This window comes from Sus scrofa, chromosome 4 (genome assembly GCF_000003025.6).
Source record: "Sus scrofa isolate TJ Tabasco breed Duroc chromosome 4, Sscrofa11.1, whole genome shotgun sequence".
NCBI lineage: Eukaryota > Metazoa > Chordata > Mammalia > Artiodactyla > Suidae > Sus > Sus scrofa.
In genome coordinates this window covers 54879494-54899232 of record NC_010446.5, presented here as the reverse complement: position 1 = coordinate 54899232, position 19739 = coordinate 54879494, and the positions used below count along the sequence as shown (strand labels likewise).

Sequence of the window (19739 nt, the reverse complement as noted above, 5' to 3'; positions counted from 1 at the left end):
ACACTAGATGCTGAGAACTCCTTATGAAACCACATTCATAGGATGAGTATTGAATGAAGATTAATGTGTTATTTTCAGCTTCTACATCATTGATTTAAACATTTATTCTCTATATCCCCTTGCTGGATTAAAGACTAATACATATTTGGACAGTTTGTTTGCTTGCTTGTATTATCTTTTCCCTATTGAGATTATGTATTAATGGAAGGAAATGATTTTTAATTCAGATGTAGCTTGCTTTGCACACCATGCGTGTTTTGAAAGTGCTACACATTAAGTTGAGTAAAATAGATTTTTCCACTGAATTATACATTAATGATTAAATCCTTTGTTTTAACTTCCGATAGATTTTCATTTGCTCTTTGGATAAAACACAAGATCTTTAGCACATCCTGTGGCCACTATGTGATCTGGACTCCACCTACTTTTTTTTATTTTTAGGAAAAAAATAAAAATATACAAGTTCCCAGGCTAGGAGTCGAATTGGAGGTGCAGCTGCCCACCTATGCCACAGCCACAGCAATACCAGATCTGAGCCACATCTGTGGCCTACACTGCAGCTTGAGGCAATGCCAGATCCTTAACTCACTGAATGAGACCAGGGATCAAAGCTGCATCCTCACAGACACTATGTTGTATTCTTAACCCACTGAGCCACAATGAAAACTCCTGGACTCCACCTGCTTTTATTTTTATTTGTCTTTGTAGGGCCACTCCCATGGCATACAGAGGTTCCCAGGCTAGGAGTTGAATTAGAGCTGTAGATGCTGGCCTATGCCACAGTCACAGCAACACCAGATCCAAGCTGTGTCTGCAACACTGGATCCTTAACCCACTGAGCAAAGTCAGGGATAGAAACTGTGTCCTCATGGATGCTAGTCAGATTCGTTTCCACTGAGCCATGATGGGAACTCCTGGACTCCACCTACTTTTAAAGGCAAACTCATGGCGCTCTTCTATTTCCAAACCCCAGATACCCTGGCCTGCTTTCAAATCCTAACACTTCAGACTCAAGATTTTTGTACATATTGTCTCAAATTTTAATTCTCTACCAGCTTTACTTTTTCCATATAACATAGATAGTACTTTACATCTTAATTAATGGTCTGTTTTCCCCAGTTAGAAGTTAAGTTCCAAAAGTGTATGGATTTTTTTTTTCATTTTTTTTTCTTTTATAGGGCCGCACTCGCAGCATACGGAGTTTCCCAGGCTAGGGGTTGAAATCGGAGCTACAGCTTCCAGTCTACGCCACAGCCAGAGCAATGCGGAATCAGAGCCAAGTCTGTGACCTACATCATAGCTCATGGCAATGCCGGTCCTTAACTCACTGAGCAAGTCCAGGGATTGAACCCGAAACCTCATGGTTCTTAGTTGTATTCGTTTCTGCTGCACCATGACGAGAACTCCCAAAAAAATGCCTGGATTTTAGTATTTCTTTCCTCCTCACTGTTGAATTTCCAGGGTCTAGAACTATATTGGGTATATAGGATGCATACAGAAAAAATGATAATAAATGAATAAATGAGTGAATGAATTATTCCTTTTCCTAGAATACCAATTTCCCTTCTCTGTACCTAGATAACTTCTATTCATTCTTCAGATTCCAGCCTAAATGTCACTTTTTCAAGCCGCCTTTTTAAAATCCCTAGGACAAATCAGCTTTCTCTACAATTTGTTCTTCCAGGTCTCTGTAGTCAAAGTTCCCCATAGCATTTATTAGAACTTTAACTTATGAAGTCCATTATTTGTGAGATAATTTGCTTAGCTCCTGTCTTCTCTAAACTGTAAAATGTCTTTATCTTGTTCTTAATTATCTCCCCAACATCTAGCAAAATGCCTGGAACATAGAGATGCTTTGTAAATATCTGTTGGGAAAAAACATGGTTAGATGGATGGCTAAGCAACTCCTCATTATACCTTTCAGTCCCTCTGTTCCACTTGTTCAATGTTAAGTGGTTAATGAACCAAAAAGGAATGTTTTATTTCTATGCTAAAGTCCTTATTTAAACATTTCCCTTTTTGAAAGCAGTAATGCTTGAGGATTCCTTAAAGTCGATGCACCCCCATAAAGTTGAATTAAATACATACTTCGTGGATTTCTCCTCTGGACCAAACCACATAGAGGGAAAGGTCATATAAGTAGTAAAAAGATCAGAAGCTTTAAAACAGAAAGCTCCCCTACACTCTGTCCAGTGAACTTGGCCAAGTTATCAGTTGAGCCATGGGTCCTTCATCTGTCAAACAGAAACAGCAATATCTACTTTGTATGGTTTATGTAGGGATTATTAATAATTCAGGTAGTGTGCTTGCCATATAATAGATACTCAAAAGATGGCAGCTGTTGCCCTCTCACTAGAAGGTAAGATCCCAGAGGGCAGACTTACTTGCATTCCTACTATCTATGTGTAGAATACTCTCAATAAAGGTTCATTAAACTGATCAGCAATGGGAGCCAGCTAGTAAAGGTTGGTTAAACTGATCAGAAGAATATGTGCCATTTCTTAACTCTTAAGGAGCTTAAAATCAAATAACTAAAATGTCCCCAAACAGATTCATGAAATACTTAGATAACAATGAAATATAATGCTTATTGTAGTGTAAAATACATACAAGATTAGAGCACAATATGTGTTACAGGTCATAAGTGTTTTGAATATCCAGGCAGGAAATGGTAAGAGGTGGCTGGCTATAGTTATTGGGAATTGATAAGTTCACATTCTTGTGTGTATACGATAGAGACCAGTAAGACTCCTACAGAAATATTCAATTTCGTTGTCAAAATTTGATGCTGGCTATACCAATGTTGGATAAAATGGATCGACCTTCTTCTTGTGTGTTAGTAGGATGGCAGACAAAATTGAGTTATTGATCTTGAGTAGCAAGGTGTATTTGTCATAGTAATGGATGCTCTTCTCCCCTTTAACAATCAGTGGTTAGCTAATGATCACAGATAGGTTCTGATGATGCTGGGCAATGTTGCTCAAATAGGGCCGTATTATGTGGCATACCTGGAAAACTAGAACATAGACTCGGTTCCATATTCTACTTCTTTGTAGCATGCTCTGCACAGGTTTTCAGGTGAATTGCATTATCCATTGTCATTACTTACAGCTGTCCAAACTTAGCAAACTCTTTGCTTGCAGCTCTACTAGACGGGACTGAGATAGCATGAGCAAAATAATGCTTCTTTTCTCTAGGACATTCTCCCGTTTTTTGTTACTTAGGTGTCTCTGTAAAGGCATTTGACATAGATCCAAACACAAGGGCACATCATTAAAGGCTTTGGATACACTAACAATCACTGAAAGCTTCCGATTCCTAATAATGGGAATTGAATGCAGCCACAGAACACTCAGCAGTCCTCACGTGAGGGAAAAAGAGGTCCACCATCTTCAAGCCATATAAGGATGATCTAGAATCCACCCATGCCAAGTGGCAGCCAGGCACACATCAACTTGCCCAGATTCTACACCTGCAGGACAAGCCCAGGCGGCTGCTCTGAGAATAAGCCATACACCTGCATCACAGAGGCAGACAAATGTTTTGGAACCCCGTGACCCCCACACTCCTACCCACACGATGTACACCAAGACCAACATATCTAAATATTCTTATTCACAGGGAGCTGACACTGTGCTCACGCGCGCTCACAAACAAAAACACGGAAAACCCATGCTGTGGAATAAAGCATCTTGTTTATCCAGGTAAGCAAAGCACCTTTATTAAACATTGGCTTTCGGGCCCGCACAAGACCCCTGGAACAGTGTTTTGCTTTTCTCTGAGCCAGGGGTAAACTAGTCCTTCCCTCGCGGGTGCGTCCCCAACATGGGCAAAGCAGCCCCTCGGCTGCAGCCCGTTCGGTCTTTTCAACTCTTTTTTTTTTTTTTTCGCCTGAATTCCCGGAGGGCAGAGTGGCGCCGGCCGTCCAAGTCCGACTCGGAGGCCCTCCCCGCCCCGGACGGGCGCGTCGCGGGGCGGGGCCCAGTCGGCCGCCAGGAAATGCCCAGGAGAGGGTGTCACCTGCGCCCGACGGCTTGTTGATTCCCAGGAGCGCCGCCTTCCCGGGTCTGGGCCCCCAAGACCAGAGCCGGATCTCGCTCACCTGTTCCCCTGGCGCTGTTCCCGGACAGCCCTGAGATCCTCCGGGGACCGCTCGCCCCTCAACTCCACACCATGAGCAAGTTGGGCAAGTTCTTTAAAGGGGGAGGCTCTTCCAAGAGCCGAGCTGCTCCCAGCCCCCAGGAAGCCCTGGCCCGACTTCGGGAGACAGAGGAGATGCTGGGCAAGAAACAAGAGTACCTGGAAAATCGAATCCAGAGAGAGCTCAGCCTGGCCAAGAAGCATGGCACCCAGAATAAACGAGGTAGGCTCGGGCTCTGGCCCCAGGTGTGAACTCTCACCTTCCTACCTCTGGCCTTTTCCTTGGGGACAGTCCTGTCTGGCCCACAGCACCTGTCCCCCTGGCAGGCAGGTGTGCTCCCCTGGCCTTTCTAGGAACTGGTAATGCCCCTCCAGGGCCTGGATTTGGAGAGAACTGAGCAAGGAGCAATCTTAGATGGCAAAACCGGAGTCATCAAAAATTTAAGCAAACAAGATGATTGATATTTTTATACAATCTTTAAAAAACAAAACTGACACAACACATCCACAATGAACAAAATATCAATATAGAAAATGAAGACGGAATTGGCACTATTGATTCTTTTCTTTTACAATGGATTCTTTCGTGTTCTGCACAGCACTTCTTTATTTAAAACTTATTTGGAAATGTGATGTTTTGTTCATCATGGATTTTTTGCATTAATTTTGAATTTCAACAAATTGCATTAAATATTATCTTGATTATTGCTTTTTGGAGTTCCCCCTTAAAGTTTTCTTGCCTCACTGTGTTCTAGCCCTGCAGCTCTCAACATTTAATATCAACTTTTCTGCTGTGTGTTTGTATTTTGAATCATGTATTTTAACTTGCATGTAAATCTCCAGTGAAGTATATTCTACTATGTTCTGGTTTCCCTTTCCTCAGCTGTTGAAGACTTTAGTTGGCTGTTGTGCAGTTGTGATATTATACCAAAAAAAAAGTCGCAATTAAATATTAATTCTATCACTAGCTTTTGCCATACGGAAAGGACTTTGAGTCAGTTATGATTCTTGGTGCTCCTCTTGGACCTTGAACCCTTTGTTCTTTGCCAAAGTTGATTGGTTTCTTCAGTGTATGGCTCTCTTTATACAGAATAGATCTAAACAGCACCCGTGGCACATATAAAAACCCAGCAAGAAGTTGAAGTGATTTGCTCTTGTAACACAAGGTCAATGGCAGACCCAGAAATAGAAGTGGCAATTCAGAACTCTGCTCACCACCAAACTTTGAACTTGAGCTTCTTTAGTCATATTGAAGCCTTGGGAAGATTGAATTTGCCCTAAATGACCCTGGAATTGTTTAACACAGGGAAAGAATAACGTCTCCTGGAGTTGACCTTGAAAATCCTGCCTCTTCCCATAAAAATGTGCCTGATACATTTATGCCCATTTATTACCAACAACAAAAAGCCAAGTTTCATTTTCCTCTGCTCCTGCGTATAACTCTTGTCCATATTATAGCCTGTTTTAGAGTTAAGTGCTGGTTTCTATTTTTACTTCATGTCTGAAAATATTTTGGGATGTTTTTAAATGACAATTTCTACAGAGAGAGACTATGCCATTATGACTTGCCCAAAAGTCATTGGTTGTTCTGTTCCTGGGCCCTTCCTCTTCAGTTTGATGGGCACTCTGACATTTGCTTAGTATCTGTCAAAGTTTTTTTTTTTTTTCTCTTCTTTTATATTTTGTCATCCATTTGGATCTGTGTGTAGCTTTATCTACAGTTCCCTAGTAAATAATATTGGCTTAAGAAATCTGAAAAATTGAACATCTGCTTCTAGGAAGTGGTAGAAATACAGACTTGCTTTCAAAAGACAAAAATGTAATATAATATAAAAATATTCTTGAACTCAATGGACTAAAGTGTATAAATGTAATATAATATAAAATATTCTCAAACTGGCAATGCACTTTACAAAGTGTATGAAGACTTTATAAAGACTCCAAGAACATTAATTTAGGGAGTTCCTGCTGTGGCACAGTGGGTTAAGAATCCAACAGCAGCAGCTCAGATCACTATGGAGGTGTTGGTTTAATCCCTGGCCCAGCACAGTTGGTTAAAGAATCTGGCATTGCTGCAGTAAGTCACAGCTGCAGCTTGGATTCGGTCCCTGGGCCAGGAACGTCCATATGCAACAGGTGTAGTCATTAAAAAAAAAAAAAGAACATCAGTCTAACTTGCTTATATCAGAATGTTACACATATAAATTATCAATTGCAAATAATCAATTGGTATCAGAAAAGCCATTTATTTTTTTGTCATTTATCCTTGGGAACTTCACTGATGCTAGCCCAGGTCTGGTTCTTCAGTGGTCCTGGGGGTAGGAAGAGGCTGGTTACCATGAGGCCGTTTGTAATCCAAGCAATGGAAAGAATCCAATCATGGACTATGCGTTGGAACATTGTCAATATCAACATCTTCCAAATAAACCAAATATCTATACATATACACCCATGCTTACTAATTTCCATTAGCCACCAGGAAATAGAGTCACACATATAATAAGGTTAAATATACTTAATACTAAATGGGCCTTGTTCTTTACAATGTCAGTGCTAGAAAGGCTGTAATTTACCAGGTTAGCAGAGTGACAGTGTATGTGCTGTTCAAGTTTTACTTCTAGAGGTGATTAGTCAGCTAACATGTGGTCAAGAATACTAGTTGAGCGACCAGCTAGCATCATATCAGAAAGAGCCGAATTCCTGGCCAGTACAAATTCTTCTGTGATCTGTTTTTCTGCAATAGAGGTTTTGACATTCAGCATTCTGAATGTGAAAAATGGATTTTATTGATAAAATGAGTAACTTAAATTAGCATAAAAATGTTAGAGATGGGATTTCATTGGTGAAATTGTGGGTATTTTAAAAGTGTGGATTGGCTGAAATCATTTTGAGATACTTCCTTGCTCCCCATTAAGAGATTACTGTGTAAATCCCATAATTCTGTGCCCTATAAACATCAGCCTTTGTGATAACATAGCATTAAAAAAAAAAAAAAAGGGAGTTCCCTTCCTGGCGCAGTGGTTAACGAATCCGACTAGGAACCATGAGGTTGTGGGTTCAATCCCTGGCCTTGCTCAGTGGGTTAAGGATCCGGCATTGCCGTGAGCTGTGGTGTAGGTTGCAGACGCGGCTCGGATCCCGCATTCCTGTGGCTCTGGTGTAGGCTGGCGGCTACAGCTCCGATTAGACCCCTAGCCTGGGAACCTCCATATGCCACAGGAGCGGCCCAAAGAAATAGCAAAAAGACAAAAAAAAAAAAAAAAAAAAGGGAAATCAGCTTACTAGTAAGTTCTGCAAACTGGCTCAAATTTTGTCTTATGGAATAGCATGGAATAAATCTATCCCTTCTGTCATGTGAAGACCTTTCACATATTTGGGGACAGGACAGCAGTCCCTTCCCTGAGTCTCCTGTTCTGCAAGCCCATCTCTGTCACTTTCTCAGTTATCACTTCCTGCGCTGAGGTTTGCTCACCAAGGACCATCCGTGAGGGTGAGTCAAGTAAGATCCTGAGAGTGAGTGTCCCTGACATTTGTACCCTATCTGCCTTGCTCCCCCCTCACCCTAGTGGTGGCCCTCTTGCTTACCATGTCACAGGCAGAGCAAGAAATCCAAGTCTGAAACTATGTGTAAAGGGATGGATCCAGGCTGAAGTTGTAGCCTCAGGCTGTTGGGTCGTGGACTTGAAAGACTGAGACAGAGAGGAAGCCAATTTGACCAAAACCCCTACTCAGTATCATTGCACGGGATTCCAGTGACAACCTGGTGTAGAAATCATTCTGTCTCTTCACCAGGTGTCTGTTTGGTGAAATGAGACCCCACGGCAAACAGTCTTCCGTTTGGATATCCCTGGCTCACTTTGAACCCTGTCCATTGGGGGCAAAAAGGATGACCTACCAGTGCAGCTCAGCATTGGAATATCTTTGAGCTTTTTATGATAGTTGTCTCAGAGCTGAATTCTGCCATCTCAGACACTGGGGGCCAGGAGAACTGTGTAAAGAGAACCACATTGGTGTCAGCTAGTTGAATGTCAAAGAGTGAGGACAAAAGCATGGCTTAGGTAATAGGAGACAAGGCACAGACTGAGGACCTGGATGGAAGTTTCCCCTGGGAGATATCACTTACCTGGTGACCTCCTTTCTTTCTTTTTTCTTTCTTTCTTTTTCTTTTTAGGGCCACACCTGTGGCATATGGAGCTTCCTAGACTAGGGGTCGAATCAGAGCTACAGCTGCAGGCATATGTCACAGCCACAGGCATCACTGAATCCAGCCTCATCTGTGACCTATGCTGCAGCTTGCAGTAATGCCAGCAGATTCTTAACCCACTAAGAGAGGCCAGGGATCAAACCAGTGTCCTCATGGATACTATGTCGTGTTTTTAACCCACTGAGCCACAGTGGGAACTCCCAGTGACCTCCTTTCTTCACCACGTTTCTCAAAATGTGGTCTTCAGATCAGCAACCTCAGAATTCCTGGAGGATACCAGTTAAAATGTATAGTCACAAGTATGCCCGAAAAATTCTAATTTAGTAGATTGACCGTAAGTTTCAGAAAACTGAACTTTGAACAAATAACTTAATGACCCTGAGGCAGTTTGAGTTTATTCAATGGGCTGTTAAACCAGAAGGCACTATCTCTGTTCTATTTTCTAACCTCGCCAGTTCCTATTGCTTCTCCCCTCCTCCAGCATCACTCAAGTACCCAGATGAGAACTGTCCATCCACCTCCTTCTTTGTTGACTGCGGAGAAACTTTTCTCGAGCTTCTGACAGCTCTGACAGCTTCTCTTAGGCACTGGAATTAGCTTTCTTTAGGGATAACGTGCATAGATAACTCCACAGCCTTCTGAAGGGTCCTGGAGTGTCCCCATATTCAAATTACAACCAGGCATTATAATAAATGGTTCTATGTCTCTGATTATCCAATTATTTTGTACTATATTTATTTTGGGGCCAGGAGAAAGAATTCCCGGGGCATTAACAACCAATCCCTTGGTTTCATACTTCTGTCACCTGCCCCTCTTCTGAAAAAGAGAGCAATGGTAATGTGACCATCACTTCTGCCAACTTCCCCTCTCTCTTCTGGAAAAGCCAGATGAATAGCAATGTGACCCTTCCTCCAGCTCCACCCTCAATTTCCCTCCCTCACCTCAGGAGCTCTCCTCCTGCTTTACCCCATAGAGAGGGAGGAGGGAGAAGGGACCTAAAAGTCTCTGACCAGCCCTGGGAGCCCTATTCATTTAAGCTGTAATTTTTAAACTTCTTGCTTTCTCAGTACCTCCCTCTCTCCTTTGAGCCCTGCCAAGGACCCTGCATAGACTTATATCCTCACTCACAAAACTGACCAGCACAGAGTGCATTGCATTTATGGTCTTTTTTCTTTTGCTCACAGCCTCAGCTTGTATCTGCTGTGTCAGATGCCTTATTTGTTGCTCTTTCTTCAATTGGACTAAGAAAGAGTTAAAAATCCCAGCCAGATTTACTGTTCTGTACCCCCCCTTTATTTAAATCAGTATATTAAACTTGCATTCATATTTTACATTTATTTATTATTTCTTTGTTTTAATTTTTTTAAGGGCCGCATATGTGGCCTATGGAAGTTCCTGGGCTAGGGGTCAAATCAGAATTGCAGCTGCTGGCCTTGGCACAGCCATGGCAATGCCGGATCCGAGCCATGTCTTGAACCTCCACCACAGCTCACAGCGACACTGGATCCTTAACCCACTGAGCAAGGCCAGGGATTGAATCCACACTCTCATGGTTACTAGTTGGGTTCATTACCACTGAGCCATAGCAGGAACTCCTTCATTTATTTCCATGCCATATCATCTTATTTTCAGTTGTCTTAAAATTAAGATTTTTTAAATTCCAATTTCACTGTCTTATAAGTAAACTATTTCTTTTAGTTGAATGAGTCACAAATTTGTTCAGCTGCCTTTTGTTGTTGTTGTTGTCAAAGTATTTGTTAAAATATATTGAAGAAGACAGAACCAAGGACAGAGCCCTGAGGCATGTCCCTAGAGACTTCCTTCCAGGATCACCCGGCATGACAGCAACAATGTTTCATAAGATTCAGCTAAGGCATGAGGACCAGTTTGACAGATTCACACTAAATGAGTTCAGTCATTCATCTAGCTATGAATATAATTGACTTATATCTCTAGCCTGTATCACTTTATTTCTCTATTTTTTTTCTTTTCCCTAACAATGCCTTGGTATATTGTGTGAATCGTATTCCTAAAACTAAGCTATATCCACACACCTGTGGTTCACAAACACTGGTTTATAAACTGATAGTGTGTTAGCTTCCTCAGATTCTCCTGGAGAGCTTTTTAAAATGCCACAGTGGGAGATTTGCTTTCAAGCCATCTGGGATTAGGTTTCACATTGTGATACTCAGAGCTTTCTGGATGATTTTGATAAGTATAAGGTTAGGAGGCCAGTGGGTGGTCCATGTTTTTTCCTTAGGTCAGCATCCAGTAACCCAAGGAAAAGAAGCCTACAAGATTATTCTGGTGCTTTTCATCACTGTGAGCTCACATTGGCTTTTAGTTACCACTGGCTTCTTTTCTAATTCTTCAGAAACTAGAGTATAGAATCTTTATGTTTTAGAATCATTCTTTCAAGAATCTGTGGCACAGATTTTGACAGTTTGCTGACATATTACAGCTGCTTTTACAGGGGTAATTGGTACTGTTTCTTGTGTTACGTAACATTACATCTACTTTACTTTTTTCCTTAATGAACGTGCAGCAATATTATAAATATTGGAACATTATTCGCTATTATTCTTCATTTAAATTCCACAAAGCTGGAGTAGAACATCACATTTTGGGAACTATTTACATTCAGCAAGAATATATGCTTCTTTGATGTATGATTTTTGGAACTTATTGAATCATCAGCCACAATAAAATAAAGTAGAAAAGTTACTACTAACACTGTGTTTATGCCAAAATCATATGACTTATGCAGCTTCAAGAAGTAGCAGTGGGAGATTACTGTATGCTTGCCTTAGATGTACTTTAGCATTACTAGTATATTTCTTAAATTAAAAAAATTATTATAGTTGATTTAAAATGTTCTGTCAATTTCTGCTGTACAGCAAAGTGATCCAGTTTTGTATATATAAATATTTTATACACACACACACACACACACGCATTCTTTTTCTCACAGTATCCTCCATCATGTTCCATCACAAGTGATTGGATATGACTCTCTGTGGTATACATCAGGATCTCATTGCTTACCCACTCCAAATGCAATAGTTTGCATCTACTAATCCCAAACTCCCAGGCCATCCCACTCCCTCCCCACCCCGTGGCAACCACAAGTATGTTCTCTCTCTCTCTTTTTTTTTTTTTTTTTTTTTTTTTTTTTGCTTTTTAGGGCCGCACCCGTGGCATATGGAGGTTCCCAGGCTAGGGTTCCAATAGGAGCTACAGCTACCAGCCTACACCACAGCTACAGCAACGCCAGATCCAAGACGCTTCTGTGACCTACACCACAGCTCATGGCAATGCGGATCCTTAACCCATTGACCGAGGCCAGGAATTGAACCCTCAACCTCATGGTTCCTAGTCGGATTCATTTCTGCTTCACCATGATGGGAACTCCCACAAGTATGTTCTCTATGTTCATGGTTTTGTTTCTTTTCTGTAGGTTCATTTGTGCCATTATATTAGATTCCAGATATGTGATATCAGTAATTGCCTTTCTCTTTCTGACTTATTTCATTTAGTATGAGAGTTTCTGGTTCCATCCATGTTGCTGTAAACGGCAACATTTTGTTCTTTTTTTATGGCTGAGGAGTATTCCATTGTATATATGTACCACATCTTCTTAATCCATTCATCTGTGAATGGACATTTGGGTTGTTTCCATGACTTGGCTATTGTGAATAGTACTACAAGGAACATAGGGGTGCATGTATCTTTTTCTTTTTTTTTTTGTTGTTGTTGTTGTTGCTATTTCTTGGGCCACTCCCGAGGCATATTGAGGTTCCCAGGCTAGGGGTGGAATCGGAGCTGTAGCCACCGGCCTACGCCAGAGCCACAGCAACACGGGATCCGAGCCGCATCTGCAACCTACACCACAGCTCACGGCAACGCCAGATCCTTAACCCACTGAGCAAGGGCAGGGACCGAACCCGCAACCTCATGGTTCCTAGTCAGATTCGTTAACCACTGCACCACGATGGGAACTCCGCATGTATCTTTTTCAATGAAAGTTTTGTCCAGATATATGCCGAGGAGTGGTATGGTAGTTCTACATTTAATTTTCTGAGGTACCTCCATACTGCTTTCCATAGTGATTGTATCGATTTACATTCCCACTAACAGTGTAGGAGGGTTCCCTTTCCTCCACACACTCTCCAGCAATTGTTATTTGTAGATTTATTAGTGGTAGCCATTCTGACCAGTGTGAGGTGGTACCTCATGGGAGTTTTGATTTGTATTTCTCTAATAATCAGGGATGTTGAGCATTTTTTCATGTGCTTGTTGGTCATCTGTATGTCTTCTTTGGAGAAATGTCTGTTTAGGTCTTCTGCACATTTTTCAATTGGGTTGTTTTTTTGTTGTTGTTATTGAGTTGTATAAGTCATTTGTATATTTTGAAGATTAAGCCCTTGTTGGTTGCATAATTTGCAACTATTTTCTCCCATTCTGTAGGTTGTCTTTTTTTTTTTTTTTTTTTTTATGGTTACCTTTGCTGTGTAAAAGCTTGTAAGTTTGATTAGGTCCCATTGGTTTATTTTTGTTTTTATTTCTATTGCCTTGAGAGACTGACCTAAGAAAATATTTGTACAGTTGGTGTCAGAGAATGTTTTACCTATGTTCTCTTCTAGGAGTTTTGTGGTGTCATGTCTGATGTTTAAATCTTTAAGCTATTTTGCATTTATTTTTTGTGCATGGTGTGAGTGTGTATTCTAGTTTCATCGATTTCCATGCAGCTGTCCAATTTTCCCAGTACCACTTGCTGAAGAGACTGTCTTTTCCCCATTTTATTTTCTTGCCTCCTTTGTTGAAGATTAATTGACCATAGGTGTATGGGTTTATTTCCAGGTTCTCTGTTCTATTCCATTGGTCCATATGTCTGTTTTTGTACCAGTAGCACTGAAGTCTAGGAGAGTTATGCCTCCTGCTTGTTCCCCCCCTCCCAGGATCACTTTGGCAATTCTGAGTCTTTTATGGTTCTTGATTCCTAAGACTGCTGATTTCTGGTTGGATATCACTTTCAAGATAACAGTATAAAAAACAACTCAAAACACATGACACTCTAACCTATGAGATATAAGGTAAGATATCTAACACTGAGTTTTAAAGTTTATGATTCTTTGCTTTGGGGGTTGAGTTTGGAAAAGGCATGAATGAATAATCTACTTTTGCATTCAATTTTTGTTTGTTTGTTTGTTTTTTAAGGCCCCATCTGAGGCATATGGAAATTCCCAGCCTAGGGTTTGAATCAGAGCTGCAGCTGCCAACCTACACCACAGCCACAATGGACATTTGGGTTGTTTCCATGACTTGGAAACACTGGACCCCTGACCCGCTGAGTGAGGCCAGGGATTGAACCCGAGTCCTCACGGATACTAGTCAGATTCATTTCTGTTGTGGTGCAACAGCAACTCCTCCCATTAAATTTTTGTAATATGCTTAAGTACACATGAATCTGTTGGTGCCTTTAAGGGACAAAATTATCAGATATTTAAAAGTAAACAGATATAGGAGTTCTCTTGTCACTCAGTGGGTTAAGGATCTGGTGTTGGTTGTCACTGCTATGGCTCAGGGTTTGTTCCCTGGCCCAGGAAATTCCAAATGCTGAGGGTGCAGCCAAAAAAAAAAAAAAAAAAAAGGTTGGTAATACTAAAGATTTCTTTTTTAAGCTCACTCTCTCAATCCTCTGCCTTAGTAAACCTTAGCCAAGAACTTTCAGCACATACTGGTAATTTTAGTTTCTCCTCCTTTTCCTGACTGTCATTTGATAGAAGGCTTAACCATATGGGTTAACCATATACAATTGGCTCAAAAGTTTGCAAAAGGTGAAGGAACAATTAAAAAACAAACAAACAGGAGTCCAGATACAGCAAATAGTAAACCAGTTCCTGAGTAATTGACTTTACAATACCAGAGATTATAATTAGTTACCTCAAACAACTGGTGCTAAAAGAGAATTGCTTATTAGAAATATTTAGGATTTAGTTTATATGGTCATGGTTTTAAGTAGTAAGAGCTGTTATACCTGGACCAGCAGCTCCCTCAATCCACTGCTATGCCCTTTTCCCAAGTATTTCTCTCTTGTAGGTATTTCCAGTAAGAAGATGAGGAGCAGCTAAGGGCCCCCACCCATCATCTGCTCTGTACAACCTCTGTCAACTCTTCCTCAATAGAGCAATCTAGTAATTTAAATATCTATGGTGTAATTGCTATCCTCAAACAAACCAATCCTCCAAAGGCAAGCAAATAGGATTGGTGATTTTAAAACTGTAGGAAAGGAAAAGTTGATTGTTCTCTGTTGGGAATGCTTGCATTAGAAATTAAGCACTTTAAAGATTAAAATTTAAAGTCAACCATTGAGCTTAAATGCATAAAGTTTACACTGTTACATTTGGCTTACATGTAAAGTTAGAGAAATTGTGCGATCAAATATTTGACAAACACTTTAAACATTTCATTCTGTGTTTGAACCTGCATTTCCAGTGAATCTTTTTTGTTCTTTCACATAATGTGATATGTTGCACAGTCGTATTGGGTGTGTCTTCTTCACTGGAGCAGGAACATTGTTCTATAGGCCTTTTGCCAGGAGGAGTGCTGTTTATATTGCCAGTTCTTTCCAGATATTTCCACTCATGTAAAGTGAAAGTCGGTATAATCTTGGAGTTTGAACAAAGCTATTATCCTAACTCAAATCTTCTGCTATATTAACTGCAGCAAGAAAAAGAAGCTATGATTATGTTAAGCCAATTTGTACATATTTCAAATATCAGATACACAAGAACCTATGGTTTACCATTTCTGAGCAATTTGACAACTTTTCCTTTTTTTTTTTTTTTTGGTCTTTTTAGGGCTGCACCTGCCAGGTGCAAATCGGAGGTTCCCAGACTAGGGGTCAAATTGGAGCTGTAGCCACTGGCCTACAACATAGCCACAGCAATGTCAGATCCAAGCCGCCTCTTCAACCTACACCACAGCTCATGGCAATGCCAAATCCTTTACCCACTGAGCGACGCCAGAGATCAAACCTGCATCCTCATGGATGCTAGTCATATTTGTTTCTGCCGAGCCACTACGGGAACTCCAACAACTTTTATTCATATATATAAATATATTAAAAATTTATGGCCACAGCCACGGCATGTGGAAGTTCCTGGGCTAGGGATTCAATCCAAGCCACAGATACAACCTATGCTACAGCTGTAGCAATGACGGATCTTTAACCCACTGGACTGGGCTTCGGATTGAACCTGCACCTCTGCAACAACCCAAGCCAGTGCAGTTAGATCCTTAACCCACCGCACCATAGTGGGAGCTCCTCATGTAAGCTATATTTATTGAGTGTTGTTCTCTCACATTTGAAAAACTAAAGAGTTCATCAATTTCAAGGTAAACCAATTCTTAAAGAATTTAAAATAGTCACCTTGCCTTGAGGATAGGAGCTATGTGTTCCTCAAGATTTGTTGATCATAAGATCTCCAGGGAATAATCAGAGACTCAAAAGCAGTGAGAACTGAAGGGAGCTCTAGGGATAAAGTTTGTTGGTTCTCAGGAGCACCTGAAAGCCACAGGCACAGTAGTAGGAAATATTAGTGCATCATATGAACAAGGAATACTTATTTACAAGAAGAAAATAGAACCATATTACACACACATGTATACACATAATACATACACATATATGCATACAGATGTACACATATATACAATATACACACATGTATTCATATATACACACATACACAAACTATCAAAATTATATCTATAGGTACTACATCTACCCTGTAGAATGAAGCAGAATCAGCTGTTTCTGAGCTTTTATTTTTTTAAATTTATTCTTTATTGAAGTGATTTACATTGTTGCATTAATTTCTGCTGTATAGCAAAGTGACTCAGTTATACGCATATATATATTCTCTTCCATTATGGTTTATCCCAAGATATTAAATATTGTTCCCTATGCTATGCAGTAGGACCTTGGGGTGTATCCATTCTTTATGTAATGGTAACCCCAAACTCTAAATCCATCTCTCCCTCTCCCCTCCTCCCCCTTGGCAACTACAAGTCTGTTCTCTATATCTCTGAGTCTGTTTCTGTTTCATAGATGTGTTCATTTGTGCCATATTTTAGTTTCGACATATAAGTGATATCATACAGTATTCATCTTTCTCTTTCTGACTTACTTCACTTAGTATGATAATCTCTGGTTCCATCCATGTTGCTGCAAATGGCATTATTTTGTTCTTTTTTATGGCCGAGTAGTATTTCATTGCATATATTACCGTATCTTCCTTATCCATTCATCCGTTGATGAACATTCAGGTTGTTTCCAAATCTTGGCTATTGTGGCTAGTGTTTCTGTAAATATAGGGGTGCATGTATCTTTTTGATTTATAATTTTGTCTGGATATATACCCAGGAATGGGATTGTTGCATCATATAGTAATTCTATTTTTAGTGTTCTGAGGACCTTTCAATAGTGGCTACACCAACTTACATTCCCACCAACAGTGCAGGAGGGTTCCCTTTTCTCCACATCCTTTCCAGCATTTGTTATTTGTTAACTTTTTAGTGGTGATCATTTTGACCAGTATGAGGTGGTACCTCATTGTAGTTTTGATTTTCATTTCTCTAATAATTATCAGTGTTGAACATTTTTTCATGGGCCTATTGGCCACTGTATGTTTTCTTTGGAGAATTTTATTCAGGTCTGAGTTTTTTCTGTTTTATTTGCTGGTTTTAGAGTTCCCGTCATGGCTCAGTGGTAATGAACCCAACTAGTATCCATGAGGATGCAGGTTTGATCCCTGACCTCTCCCAGTGGGTTAAGGATCTGGAGTTGCTGTGTACTGTAGTGTAGGTCACAGACAAGCTTGGATCCCACGTTGCTGTGGTGTAGGCTGGCAGCTGCAGCTCTGATTCAACCCCTAGCCTGGGAACTTACATATGCTTCAGGTGCAGCCCTAAAAAGACAAAAAAAAAATTTTTTTTTGCTGGTTTTATATTCATACCGTTTTCTCTATATTCTAGGCAATATCAAGTCCACTACTGTTACCAATTTGTGCAGTTACTAATAATACTAGTAGAAAACTCGTTCATTCAATTGGTTATATATTTTGCCTGCTCAAATACTTAATTGAGTTTTTATGAAGAATATCAAGCAGATTTTAATTAATACATTGGTATATTATTTCAATAACTAGTTAATTCTACCTGCCTGAAAATTGACCTTGGGAGTAATTTATTTAAAAAAATTAAGAATTTAAGTGGAGGAATTCCCTTCTTTGTTCAGTAGTTAACAAACCCAACTAGTATCCATGAGGATGTGGGTTCCATCCCTGGCCTCGCTCAGTGGCGTTGCCATGAGCTGCGGTGTAGGTCGCAGACTCAGCTCAGATCCCAAGAATTTCAGTGGATATTTAAAATGTCTTTTATGCAAGCATTTCTTCCTTTTTTGACAACTCGAGCCTGTAGCTCTTTTAGGACACACCCTTCCCCTCTGAGATTTATCTCTTCGAATAATCTCTTGGGGGACATCCTGGTGATAAGAACTGTCTCATCTCCAAAAGTAACTGTGAGTTTTTTAGGACAGGGAGAGGAACATCTCTTCTGCAGGAAAATAACTTCCGTTTCCTTTATCTCTTTCTATCTTCTGCAGATGGATGAGGCCACATCTTTGTAATCTTTTACGCTTTATAATATTAATCAGTTACTATTTCTTTCTTTCTTTTTTGTTTTTTTGCACAAATTCAGTCCAACATTGGGAGCAATATTTCTCTCCCAAATGCCCTTCCCTCTGAATATATCTCTTATTTACTTTCTCCAGTCTCAATCCTTTTTACTATTTTCTCAGGCATCTGCTTTGCCATTTATAATCCCCTTTACCATTGCTCTGGTTTCGTCTTCTTTTAGCTTGCTATTTACCCTTTTTTATGACATTTAATATTAGTGAGACTTCTGGAAATATGAATCTTACTTATAAGTAGTTCCAGCTCATGTGATAAACTGGTGTGATTTTCTAATATATCTCAGCCAGAAACTTTGCAGAGTTAGTAAGAGGTTTGCAGGAGGGGAGAGGGTCGGGCTAGAAGGAAGTCTTTTTGTTTTTTTCTTTTTTTTTTTAATTTTTTTATTTTCCCACTGTACAGCAAGGGGGTCAGGTTATCCTTACATGTATACATTACAATTACATTTTTTTTCCTCCACCCTTTGTTCTGTTGCAACATGAGTATCTAAACAAAGTTCTCAATGCTATTCAGCAGGATCTCCTTGTATATCTATTCTAAGTTGTGTCTGATAAGTCCAAGCTCCCAATCCCTCCCACTCCCTCCCGTGGCTTATGGAGTTCTCAGGCCAGGGATCAGATCCAAGCTGCAACCTTGGCAGTGTTGGATTCTTAATCCACTGTGCGGGCCAAGGATGGAACCCACATCTCAGCACCAGAGATGTCACAGATCTCGTTGTGCCACAGGGGAACTCCTAGAAGGAATTTTTGTGATACTTTTTAGCATTCGTGTTCTTCACTGAGCAGTGTTTTGGAGCATCTGTGTAGACAGTCACCCTGGCTTCATCTATGTCACCTCCTCTGTGAGGCCACCCTTTACCCTCTGGACAGAGCCTATGTGTATCTACTCTCCCTTGTATATGTCCCTTATTATTTATCTCTATGTCTCCTCTGCTACATGAAGTGAAACTTATACATGTGTACCTTATACATGTTAGTATCCATGGGCACAGCTCTGGTAAGATGGTAGTTTCTTAATAAATGCTTGTCAAGTGATGAATGAATGATTGAATGCCCCTTTTATATTGTACCTCCTCTGAGACTCTAGCCTTATTTCTTTGTCCTTGCAGTGCCTGGCATGGTACCAGGCACATGGTAGACCTTCAGTACATACTTGTGGAATGACTAAAACAGATGGATGAAGGATGTTTTTTTTTAAAAATTGAAGAAGGCTTGGAGTTCTCATCGTGGCACTGTAGAAACGAATCCGACTAGGAACCATGAGGTTGTGGGCTCGATCCCTGGCCTCTCTCAGTGGGTTAAGGATCTGGCGTTGCTATGAGCTGTAGTGTAGCTGGCAGATATGGCTCAGATCCTGCATTGCTGTGGCTATGGCTGTGGCCAGCAGCTGTAGCTCCAATTCGACACCTAGCCTGGGAACCTCCATATGCCTCGTGTGCGGCCCTAAAAAGCAAAACAAAACAAAACAAAACAAAGGCTGAGAGTTCCCTGGTGGCTCAGTGGGTTAAGTAAGATCTAGTGTTGTCCCTGCTATGATACAGATTCGATTCCTGGCCCAGGGATGTCCTCATGCCATGGATGTGGCCAAAAAAATGAAAATGAAGAAGGCCAGGGAAAATTCATCATGGGCTGGCACTGGGC

At 40.6% G+C, this 19739-nt stretch overlaps 1 protein-coding gene across 2 annotated transcripts in view; it reads left to right on the top strand.

Annotated features, from left to right (window-relative positions):
- CHMP4C (charged multivesicular body protein 4C) overlaps window positions 4004–19739 on the top strand; it is a 34749-nt gene continuing 19013 nt past the window's right edge. The window contains exon 1 of one of the 2 annotated variants that reach the window (XM_021088560.1): window positions 4004–4363. In XM_021088560.1, the coding sequence (XP_020944219.1) occupies window positions 4174–4363 (190 nt within the window). In that variant the 5' untranslated portion in view covers window positions 4004–4173. 2 annotated transcript variants of the gene reach the window in all.